Here is an 11607-nt window from a genome sequence, read left to right as displayed (position 1 = left end):
CTGACATCCGGCCGGCCAGTCTAGACGTCGCAAAGTCGCCCACTTCAGATCAGCTCTCAGTCGACATGAGAGCAGCCTTCCATCCTCTTCGAATTTCTCCTATGTCCTTCATGTTGCCGTCTACGTCGCCAGTAAACAACCACGGACCAGGTCATTCACTGACGCTGACTGATGCCGACCGCGCCGAGCCGAGCCGAGTCGCAGCACGGACAGGGGCTGTTACGTGAATTCTTCCTACGACTTTCAACGATCTCAAAAATTCAATCCTCAAGTCAAGATTCGTTGCACTTCTGGGTCTGAGCATCGACCGACCATTCGAGATACCCCGGCCTTCATCCCTTAATCGACCATGTTGAAGGAATACACAGAACATCCACACGTACCTACTGCTTGACCGCCTCTTCCGTCAAACGTCACACAAGACTTTAAACAAAAGACAATATCCTTCCCAAGACGCACCAGATCTTCTATATACCTCTTTGCAAAATGTGCATATCCGTGCTGTCGACATCACATCCGGACTACCCTTTCATCCTAATCAGTAACCGGGATGAGTATATCAACCGACCAACTCTGCGAGCAAACTGGTGGGATCCTCCAAACCAACAAGTTCTCGGCGGCCGCGATACGCAGAGAGCAGAACGAGGAACATGGCTCGGAATCACGAAACAAGGCCGAATAGCCGTATTAACAAATTTCCGCGAAGAAGGCGTCGAAGTCAACAAGAACAAAAGTCGCGGAGCAATCACGAATTCATATCTATGCATCCCTCCAGAAAGCCAAGAAACAGAAGAAGAGTACGCTCGAAGATTATTAAACGAAACCGGAATCCACGATGTCGGAGGCTTTACTCTCATTTTTGGGAAACTTCGATCCCCAAAGATTCATCAGAATACTCCTACTACATCTACCTCAGGAGGCCTATCCATCCTCTCCAACAAAACCTCCTCCCCCACCTCCCTCCCCCGAATCGCCACAACCCGCCACGAAACCCACGGGCTGAGCAATTCCCACTACGGCGACAAAACCTGGCCGAAAATCGTCCTCGGCGAAACCCTCCTCTCCCAAACCATCCAGAACTCCACAAAAACCCAACAATCCCAACCCGAATTCCTAGAATCCCTCTTCCAAATCCTCTCCCTCGACACGCTCCCCAAAACCTCAGATTGGAATGCTTACGTTCGACATATGCGAGATTCCATTTTGATTTCTCCGGCGAAAGGGGAGTTGGCGGAACGGATGGCGGGGTATGTTCCAGCGACATCGGTCAGTGAGACTGCTGCGTATGGGACTTCGAAGCAGACAGTGATCTTGGTGGATGCGAAGGGGAAGGTGACGTTTGTGGAGAGGACGTTGTTTGATCAGGAGGGGAGGGTGGTGGGGGAGGATGAGAGGGATTTGAGGTTTGAGTTTGAGATTGAGGGGTGGGATGGGGAGTGAATTGTTCTGGCGACTGGAATCGATGGCGGAGTAACGTCTGTGGTTGGAGAAGAGTCCTGTTGGAGGTTGAGGTGGAAGCAGGCTTACGGGTTGTAAGGGTGTAGTGTAAGGGTGTAGTGTAAGGCTGAACGACGTGCGAGGAATCCCATCTCTAGCTTTTGCCGTTGTCTTGTCTCTACCGTACATGAACGCAGCCTCATGCCTAGGGACGAGGTGCTTCGATAGCGAAGTAAAAGTGGAGCACATATATCAATCGAGCGATAATACTGAGCACAGCGTCGATTACAATGGCATCAAGATTCAACGCAACAATTCCATTCGCTGTTAGCTGCACATAATGATTCAATGATACTTGGAGCGTGTAGCAGAAAGGTAGTGCGATGAGTAAATCAATGCATAACATATGAAATGCGCACTCGAATCAAAACGAAGCTCATGCTATATAGTACACAGCGCAGCGGCGGGCCGTGAAGCTGGGCTCATTAGATGTCGTTTGCTAGTGGTATCATTCCCATTTTCCCCTTGAGAGCAAAGTAACGCAGCTGTCGTTACGCCATCGCTGCCGCATCCTTGATTCCGTTAACCAGATCCAGCTTGGTCCGTAGAAGCGGTTCTGCCATGAGAGCATAGCAGGAGTGTTGTGTTTGTGTGTGGTAGGCCGATTGATTGAGAAGAGAGAGGAATGCAAAATTTCTACTCCTCGTCCTCGTCATCATCGCCACCCTACACATGGTCAGTATCGAAATGGCATGCGAAGAGCAGTCAGTACGTACGGCAGTGTAGGCGGCCTTCTCCTCTTCGTATCGCTTCTTATCGGCGGCAGCCTTGGCCTCGTATGGGGCCTTTTGCTTCTCGCCAAGTGCCTTCCACTTCTCACCGAGCATCTTTCCGACCTCGCCTGCGAGAGCATTAGTATTCTCAATCAAAATGGAATCAAAACAATCGACGCACCGAACTTGATGCCTGGGTTCTCGTCGCGGACCTTGTCGCGTTGCTCGTTGGCGAAAAACATGTAGGCGGAGAGACCGCGCTTTGGCATGTTTGGGTCTGGGAATGGCGTCAGTGGCAAGTCGACATGTCGGAGGCAATGGTAGACAAACCCTTCTTCTTCTTTCCGCCGTCGGCCTTACCAGCGGCCTTCTTGCTGCCGCGGGTGGTGGTCTTCTCCTTAGGCATGGTTGCGGTTTACTGTGTGGATGTCAGTCCAGCAAGGCACAGAGTGGCGAAAGGAGGCGAGCACGTCGACGCGCGCCGAAAATGGGCGTTGGCGAGGGTGGGCGAGGTGGTGTCGATGGTTGCGCGTATTTGGGTTGGCTTTGCTGTGATGCGCGCGTCGCTGCCGGTCGCAACAACACCAGCTCAGACGCGACGCGCCGGGTGCAAAAGCGAGGCGAAGGTGATGGGAATGACTTACTGAAACGCTTTTTCGAAAGAGTGAAGTGTGGTGGTGAAGGTGTGTTGGGTCTGGCGGCGCCGTGTTAGCAGTGGGTGGATTGCTAGCGCGATGAGAACATCAATGCGACGTCGATGGTCCGTCGCGACAACAGGACGATGCAGGAATGCGCGTCCCAACAACAGGCAGAAAGGAAGCGAGTGATGCAAAACGCGCGCAGAGTTGGGTTGTGTGTGGTGTCGCGGTGGGAAGATGGGCGCAAGGGTGGATGCCACGGGCTTGGGGCATATCGTACCTTTCTTTGGTGAGCGCTGGCAGCAGTTCTGTCGCAGTAGTGAGGACGACTCTGTAGGAAACAAAGCGCGCAGCGGCAGCGACTGTGGGAGGCGCAGAGACGTGGTAAAAGTGACCGCACAGCCAGTACCGCGCCTGCACATCTCGGCACGCACGTGACCGGCTCGCCGCGGGGCAATCAACACAACACCAACGCGACGCTCTCGTCTCGTCAATAACAACAAACAAATGCGCATCACTTTCACACGCATGCAGCGAGCATGTGAGCCTCAGGCCGGAGCCTTCCATTTCTGCCACCATCCATCATCCTCTGTACACCTATACCAAGTCCTCGTCGTCGTCCTCGTCGTCGTCCTCGGCCTCCTGCTCCTTCTCAAGCTACCCGCGCGCTGGCTGCACGTGTCGAGTGCATTCCCCGCTGACAGCAGCAGCGCTGCAGCACGCACGCCGCACGCCGCACGCCACGCCACACGCTGCAACCCCTGTTTCTGCTCAGCACGCGAGAAATGAAGCATTCCGGTCTTGCCATGTTCATCTCTACACCCTCATACCTTCTCAACCATCTCGGCCCTCCTCAATAATCAGCCAGCAGCGCAAAAGGATTCGGGGCCAGACGGGCATCATCCGTGTTGCTCTTCTTCTTCTGCTTTTTGGCCCTCTTTTTGGGTCTGGATTGAGCCTGCGATTCTTCTTGCTCCCACAATGAGAAGCGTGAGAGGAGAATGCGCAGCATCTCGCACCATCGTTCACGCTCCTTCCGCCCGTCATCACCTGCCGTGTCATCGAAGAACCTCGATACAGTCGGTAGGTCACTTAGACAAGCATGCAGCGCAGCGAACGAGGCATCCCATGAAGCTGCACCAGCCTGCGATGAAGCCTGCGCCAGCAATTGCTTCAGCATTCTGAGCGAGTAGTAAGTTGCCTGGTATTGGCCGGCGAGATGGAATGTATGCCATTCGCGCGCCTCCCGATTCATGACAACCTGCGCCATCTCGTCCACGCTCGGCAGTGTCGATTCTTCCCTGTGGAGATGCGCAACCGTACGCTGCATGATGAGGTAGCGCCAGTCATTGGCATCCCTGAGCTGACTTCCCAAGCCAGGTACAGCTTTGATTTTCTTCACATCGGACACCAATTCGTTGGCCATTAATGCCATGTCCGTTGTCGCAAGTGACTCTATCAGACTGGAAGCGATCCGCGATCCGCTTCGCTTGTACTCTTGAATGCTCGACTCCGACTTGTGGGCTCGCAGTAAGACACTATACGCCACTGACCGGATATCAACTCCGACATTCCACGCGCTTGCTCTGGTAGGATCATCCGAGAGGAAAGGCAGATACATCCTCAGGCCACCAGGCTCATTCGACTGTAATTGATGCACGAGTTCTGAGACTCTGGAGTCGCGAGAGGCCAGGGCAGCCTTCAATACTGCATCTGCTTGGATACTGGCGAGTTGGTCTGCTTCACGCGTCGATTCGAAGGACTTGGCGAAATCACGGAAATCCTCTCGCAGCTCTGCATTAGAACTTGCCGTCTTCTGAAAAGCTTTCTCCAGCGTGCAATGGTGGTCCAATGACATATAATACGCTGGCTTGACCAGGTCCTCCATTACCGTCTGGCAGCGCTTCACGATCTCACTCGTGTTGTACGCGTCGCCAGTAAGCGCTGCACCCGAAGCCGTTTCGCTCTCAGAAAGCTCTCGGAACGGCACGACTTGACAGGCCTTGCTCGCTTTGTACACCAGAAGATCGGCGTCATCGGAGAAAATGGTGATGGATTCAGATTCGGATGGTAAGGCTTGGGCGGCTGCTATGCAGTACGGATCAGCTTCTCCTGGAACCACGTATGTGACGTCGACATAATTCGACAGCAAAAGCTGTTCCACCAGCGCAAAAACCAAGAATGGTGGCGGCGGCAGACTTTTTCTCGCCTGACCATCCAACGACGACAGGCTCGACGTTGAGGACTGTTTGAAAGCTTGGAGTCGATTGGTGTAGCTCTGCAAGCGATCGATGCGCACGTCTTTCTTGGAAGAAGGCAGAGCGCCATCGAACAGGATCGCCTCACTACAACAAGTCAGTAGCCTGTACAATTCCCTGGCGGGTACTCACATTTTGAACCCGAATTCCTGTAGTCTGTCTAGCCACGCTTTCGTCGTATCCGCACAGCTTCGATACGTTATGGCACCTGTCGCGCTGTCGCACAGCCTGTAGTAGATGTAATGCGCCAGCCCTGGTCCATCGATTATAGCGATGGATGTGTCTTTTGATGACTCTGTACTTCCAAGTGTTGTTCGAGTCGCGTAGTCTTTCATTCGAGTCCCGAATCGCTGGATGCCCATGCTTGACGAGCGGTTCGATGGCAACACGAGCTAGTAGTTTTAGATAAGAAAGCAGCGCAGATGAGTCGGAGGTCGAGGATGATAAAGTGTTTGGATCAAAGTCAAAGTCAAGAAGAGGAAATTCGTGAGCGTCTTCGGTGAAACGATTTTCCGTAGAGCAGGGTTCCTCACTGACGCCTTCCTTCTTCTCTACGCGCAGATTCGCTATCAAAGATTACGGAGGGGCGCTTCGAGTTCTGTGTAGATTCAGTACCTGGGTAGTTGCAGAGAATTCTTGATTTTTGTGGGTAAGGAAATGAGCTTAGATAGGCACTGGGAGACAGTATGTTCGGGAAGGTCTTTTCAATTGCTATTGCGATGCGCTACAGTTCCTATACTGCCTTGAGGCCTCTCACGGGCGACTCCCGTTCTGTCTCTTAATCTAGTATGCGTCCACGCATGTCATGCTCCAGTCTCATCCCGGCCGAACGATGGCTCGGAGAACGATGAGGGCGGGACGCTTCTGTGTTTGCTCTTCGGCCCTCCAGATGCACGCTCTTCCTCTCCGAGGCCTTCTCGTCCAAAGCATCGAACCACTCCTCCTCACCTTCGCTAGCATCCGTCCAGACTGGTCTAGCACAAGGTCGACTCGCACCTTCATTGCAGTCTTGACAATCACAGTCTCCGAGACCTGGTCTGAGTACCTTCCACCCAAAGCAATACGTAACATGTAGATGGGTAGAGCATAGCGTAGTGCCGTCTTGATCGAAGTCTTCGACAGACTCTGGATTTCCACCCGATGTGTAAACCACTTCTTGTTCGCAAACCTTCCCTCCGACCTCGCGTGCGAGCTGCGCCAGGATCGTACCTTGCTCATGCTGTCGTTCCCAATCGAGGGAGTGTGGTTGATGGACGCCGAATTTCCAGTCCTGTTCGTACATTGAGACTTCTTCTACTTTCACTTCTTCCAATGATAAGCACTCCGCTTTAATGACATTGAGTAGGGTTCGCATGCAGTCAGCGCTAGGTTTTCGAGTGTGCGCATCAACACCACTCATTGCATATAACTCCAAGTGCTTCATAGTGTCCTTGTGCTGTCGTAAGAAGCTAATGAGCTGCTGCGTGGTATGCGAGTGCTGGCGCAGAGCGGTCATTTCTGGCCATCCTCGTGGAAACGTATGACAAGAATGTGCGACCAAGCTCAAGTGCTTCAGTCTCGAATAGACGATGTCTCCGCCGCTGAGTAGAGCCCTCAGCATCTTGCACTTGTAAACCCAATCGAATCCATCCATGTGGAGATGCTGGAGATTCCGCATCTGTCGAAAGAAATCAGACCATGTCTCGTCTGCATCGTGCGTCGGCGTGTTGATCGCAGTCCAGTCCTCCGTACCAGTCAAACCAGTAGTTAAAGAGAGTTTGCCAATACGCGACAAAACGAAGCTCATTTGTGCCGGTCGTGCATGGGCGATCGCTGCAAGCTGGTCGCTGAATGCCACAAATGGGCATTCTATAAAGCCGATTCGAAGAAGCCTGTCTCCATAGAGTCCTGCGTGGCAATGGAGAACCGCGATGAGATTGTCGCAATCGTATGAGGTTGAGTCCTGCATGTACCACAGCATTCTGTTCCATAGCCCATCGACAGGAAAAGTAGTCAAAGCCTCTTCCTGATCACCAGGCCAGTGAACACCTCGATGCCAGCGCTTGTCGCGATTGAAAGATTCCGGAAACCCACCCATGCTGCCTTCGAATGATGCTTGCATAGCCCAAACGACTTCCGCGAGTTTCGGGAATGATTTCGTTCCCAGTAAAAGAGCGCGCTTGTGTCTGCCCGTCCGGACTGTGTTCTCCGCCTCGGCTTGATATTTGGCGTATCGCTCGAGAGCATCTTCACGATCCTGGATGCTGAGGTCGTTGCACGCCTCCGGTAACAGGCGGCTACTGCGCATGTAGCTAGCCGTTTTCTTGTACTGTGGTACAACATAGATGATGCACTTGATCCCAGCAGCCAGAGCCGAGCATTGACAGATTCGCTCAAAGCGCTCTATTGATGAATGACACGCCTCGAGATGAATTGCCGTCGTCCGTGATTGCAAGCTGCTCGTCGCAGCAGTGCCGAGTCGCCGGTTGGTGCGTCGCAGATTCAGGACGTCAGATTTGTCCTCAACTTCGTTTGCTATGATGTTTAGCAGTTCGTTTGGTAGAGAGAGGATATTGGTCGCGGTCTTTTGCTTCTTCAAAGCTGTGGTAGTGGTCACGCCGAAGAAGCACATCGGTGCGGATACACAGCGCAGGTCACTCGAAGCGGTACCGCTTTTGCGCTGCGCTGGCAGTATCATGTGGTCCACAGCAAGTTGGATGGATTTAGACAATCAGAGTGTTGATGAAGTAAAGAAAGAAGACGAATGAGACCATAGCAGCCTCAAAGTCGACCTTCGACATGCTTCACATGCAAATTGTGAGTGAAGCAGGGACTAAGCATGCATGTGAGGTGGAAATGATTTCCTTGCACCAGCTTTCATCACAAGATGCGCGGATGCTGAGTTTCTTCTTTGGAGACATTGCGATAGTAGAAAGGAGGTCGGCTCGAAATTGTACTCCAGAGGCAGAGTCCGCAAAGAGTGCCTGGATAGGTGCAGGCTCAATTCAGTGCATTTTCGTGAGGAGTCTCACGGCCATGCTGTTGAACTGTATGCATAGTGTTCAAATGCGCCCGCTCGCGTAGGATCCGTTTCGTGGCATCTTTGTCCTTTTGAAGATCCTGAGGCGTCTCCGCTCTATACGCGCGTGCTTCGCCTTGTGGCTCTCTGTATAACAGCTCAGAATCGCAGACCAAAGACCGCATGGCTGCGTGGGCCTATACCGTTAGTCATTTTTATGTTGTGAGGTCCGCATCTCTGAGCCCTTCGACATATGCCGCGTCCTTACAGTGCAAGACTGATAATCAGGGCAGAACCTTTGGCCTCTCTGCTCAAGGCATTATTATTGTCCGTCAACGTGTTGTGGTTTAGTTAGGTGATATGCTGGTCAGCTGATACCATTAGCTGACCTATGCTAAGAGGAAGGACACATAATGGGTATATTAACTGCAGTTTCTGTAGCAGGCTCCTGATCCTTCTTTGTATAGTTATATAGTTGTCAATCCGATGATTAGTTGCATCCCTAGCACGATTTATAATAGGTTATAAGCCCGGCGTATACGCTTACCTGTCCAGTTCAACTATAAAAGAACTGTTTCTAGAGTCTACTAAATAGAGCTAGCTATCTAGACCTATTAGGTACCTAGTTAAGAGCTCTAGTTCGGACTAAAACCTAGCAAGTGTCCCTTATAAGCCCTGCCTAGCACTATACTAAAAGGCAGCTAGGAACGATAGATACTAATTAGACAAAGACAGCAAAGGAGAATCAGGTTCTTAGGAAGGGGATTAACTTCCAAGACTAGAAGCTTATATTCTAGGCGGCCCTTCTAGAAAAGGACCTAGTTAGTATAGTATTCTATAGACTTGACTAGGCTAATGAAATAAAACCACCTCTAAAGAGCATATTTATAGGGGACTTAGCCGATTAGCAGTATAGAGACATATTTAGGGACTGGAAAAAGAAAGACATCCAAGCCCTAGGTATACTTATTACTAGACTCGACCCTGCTCTTAGACTAGACTTCGGTGATATACCTAAGTCAGCTAAGGATATATACGACTATATTAAGGCTCTATATAAGCCTATTATAACCGTAGACATATTTAATACTATTAAACTCATTAGGTATATTAGAATGCCCCTTACTAATCCGAATACCTAGCAGTACTACGAATCTTTTTAGCAGTAGTTCAACAGATTCTAAACATCGACAGAATAATTTGCTAGCTTAGTTATAACAACAGAAGCGCCTATAAAGTCATTAGACATTAAGATGCCTAATATACTTGTTAGGATGCTGTTTATTTAGGGCCTTTCTAGTTACGAATAGCTTAGATCCTAGAAGCATAACAATAAGCCTAAAGCTAAGGACTCCTCCCTTAAAGTAATAATAACGTCCCTAAGGAGAGAAAAGCCTCCTAGACAGTTATCTAGCGGCTTAAAGCTTGTTAGAGGGGCTATTAGCAATAATGACGACCAGTGCACTTAGTATAAGCACAAACACACTAACGCTAAGTGCTACAAGCAATACCCTAATATAGCACTACCTAGTTAGGGAAAGAAAGATAAGAGCAAAGACAAAGACAAAGGTAAGAAGGGTAAAGGCAAAGGAAAGGGCAAATCTAGTAGTGCTATTAACAATAATAAAGATAAATTAGACTCCTCCTCTAACTCGGAAGATAAGGGAGACTATCAGCTAGACGGCCTTAGTAGGGGCCTGATTAGGGGAGCTATTGCAAAGCCGGGACTAGCTATAGCAAGCTCTAAGAACCTAATAGCTAATACAAAAGTTTAGGATACAGGTATATTACTGTACATTATAGGGAACAAGAGCTAGTTTAGCGATCTCAAGTACCTAACTAAGCCTGTTCAGTTCTCCTAAGCAGTAGGAAAATTAAGTATATTACGATCAGGAACTATTAACATCTTCCTAATCTATAAAGGAAAGAAAACCCTAATCACTCTAACAGACGTCCTCTACTCCCCGAACTCAGATTGCAACCTAATCTTAGTAGAGCGTCTTTAGAAGAAATATAGCATTTACTTAGATAGACCTTTAGGCACTTTAATGCTTAAAGGCAAGCTAATTAGAAAGGTTGAGGAAGTATAAGGAGTACTTACCCTTAAAGATGCTAAAGTCAAAATGCTAGGCTTAGCTTTAAAACCAAACTTAGAATCGAGTTAGAAAGGGCAGCTATTAGCCCTAGCTATCGCTAGACTACGAGCGGACACATTAAGATAGCATTAGAGACTTAGCTACGTCGGCAACAAGATCCTAACAGCTACTAAAGAAGCTATTCTAGGCCTAGAAGAAGTTGATATATCTAAACTCGAGCACTATAAGACCTACAAGCTCTCGAGAGCTTAAAGAGTTGTATTAAGAGAATATAGAACTAGACTAGAAAAAGCCCTTAACGAAGTCTATATTAACCTTGTTAGCGTACAACTATTTAATCTGTTTAGAAACAGGTACATTATAATCCTAACTAATGCTAAAACTAGGCTTAGGTAGGGTCTGTTACTTCGAAACAAAGACAAGGTAACAAGTAGTAATAAGCTAACTAACTGGATAGCTAGAATCAAGAGGCAATACAACAAAATCCCTAAGATTATCTTTAGTAATAGCGGGGGAGAGTTTACTAACAACGATCTAGTACATTTTATAGAGGAAGTTAGCATTAGATAGGATATATCTATACTATATATACCGGAGCAGAATAGCATTGCAGAGTCGTTAAACAAGACGATTCTACTTAAGGCAAGAGCAATAATAATTGACTCTAGCCTACTAATATACTGCTAGTGCTTTGTAGTAATATATTCGATTTACCTAACTAACAGACTAGTAAACTTAAGAACTAAGGAAGTTCCACTTAAGGCTTTCGAATCAGACTTGAATATCGGTAGTATAGACATTAACCTGTCTAAGACGAGACGATTTGGCTATAAGGTATTCAAATACCTCGAATCCGGGGTTAAACGACTTAACTCCTAGAAATTTGCACTAAGAGCTTTCGTTTACTAGTTTATTAGATTCTAAGAAAATTCATCAACAAACTATCTGCTTTAGAACCCGCACTAGAAGGATAGCGTATAGTAGCATAATATCAGATTCTCTCTATACGTTACCTTTAACGAGGACTTTGTCTATAAAGACAATTTCACTAAGCTTCTAAGTACCCTTTAAGCTTAGGGGGAGTATTTGAGACTAGCTGTCCCTTAGGAGACTATTTAGGTACTTGAAACCTAGTCTAACCTTTCATTTGAGTTAGGAATCCTAGCACTATTCCCTAGTAATAACCAAACACCTTAGCACTCTTTAGAACCTTAGGGGGAGCTATTTAGAGATAGCATCCCTTAGCCTTAGTAGGCTTATAATTAGGAAGATTAGGAAGACTCCCTTATAGCTTAGGGGGAGCAAGGTACACTTAAGCAAGGAACACTACCTTAGCTAATACCTATAGCTAATAAGCTAACACTCTAAAATTACTAACCGGAACTACTAGCTGCCTAGTAGGAAGCT

General features: G+C 48.6%; 3 protein-coding genes across 3 annotated transcripts; 1 reads left to right on the top strand and 2 right to left on the bottom strand.

Annotated features, from left to right (window-relative positions):
* Positions 1 to 486: 486 nt before the first annotated feature.
* MYCFIDRAFT_35667 (uncharacterized protein) lies at positions 487 to 1440 on the top strand (the record flags this gene model as incomplete). The annotated part of the gene is made up of 1 exon (XM_007921768.1): positions 487 to 1440. One exon carries the CDS (start codon positions 487 to 489, stop codon positions 1438 to 1440), a length of 954 nt encoding a protein of 317 aa, XP_007919959.1.
* A 372-nt stretch (positions 1441 to 1812) lies between these two features.
* On the bottom strand, positions 1813 to 3185 carry MYCFIDRAFT_57980 (uncharacterized protein). The gene is made up of 6 exons (XM_007922018.1): positions 3129 to 3185; positions 2855 to 2904; positions 2541 to 2628; positions 2392 to 2487; positions 2214 to 2338; positions 1813 to 2163 (listed from the first exon to the last, which is right to left on the bottom strand). The coding sequence occupies exons 3-6, from the start codon at positions 2614 to 2616 to the stop codon at positions 2134 to 2136; spliced, it is 327 nt and encodes a 108-aa protein (XP_007920209.1). The 5' UTR covers positions 2617 to 2628; positions 2855 to 2904; positions 3129 to 3185; the 3' UTR covers positions 1813 to 2133.
* Positions 3186 to 5797: 2612 nt separating this feature from the next.
* MYCFIDRAFT_201620 (uncharacterized protein) lies at positions 5798 to 6478 on the bottom strand. The gene has a single exon (XM_007923413.1). The coding sequence runs from the start codon at positions 6458 to 6460 to the stop codon at positions 5885 to 5887; it is 576 nt and encodes a 191-aa protein (XP_007921604.1). The 5' UTR covers positions 6461 to 6478; the 3' UTR covers positions 5798 to 5884.
* Between the last annotated feature and the right edge of the window lie 5129 nt (positions 6479 to 11607).

Source organism: Pseudocercospora fijiensis, assembly GCF_000340215.1.
Source record: "Pseudocercospora fijiensis CIRAD86 unplaced genomic scaffold MYCFIscaffold_1, whole genome shotgun sequence".
NCBI classification, from domain to species: domain Eukaryota; kingdom Fungi; phylum Ascomycota; class Dothideomycetes; order Mycosphaerellales; family Mycosphaerellaceae; genus Pseudocercospora; species Pseudocercospora fijiensis.
Note: the sequence above shows the minus strand (reverse complement) of the source record. Positions and strands in the feature narration are given on the sequence as shown.

What these genes read in the sequence shown, in the direction of transcription:
- MYCFIDRAFT_57980 (XM_007922018.1), bottom strand. Translation starts at nt 2,616, where the DNA reads ATGCCTAAGGAGAAGACCACCACCCGCGGCAGCAAGAAGGCCGCTGGT. An exon ending in GAACCCAGGCATCAAGTTCG is followed by an intron (nt 2,339 to 2,391) that starts GTGCGTCGATTG and finishes ATGCTCTCGCAG; the next exon opens with GCGAGGTCGGAAAGATGCTC. An exon ending in AGAAGGCCGCCTACACTGCC is followed by an intron (nt 2,164 to 2,213) that starts GTACGTACTGAC and finishes GACCATGTGTAG; the next exon opens with GGTGGCGATGATGACGAGGA.
- MYCFIDRAFT_201620 (XM_007923413.1), bottom strand. Translation starts at nt 6,460, where the DNA reads ATGCGAACCCTACTCAATGTCATTAAAGCGGAGTGCTTATCATTGGAA.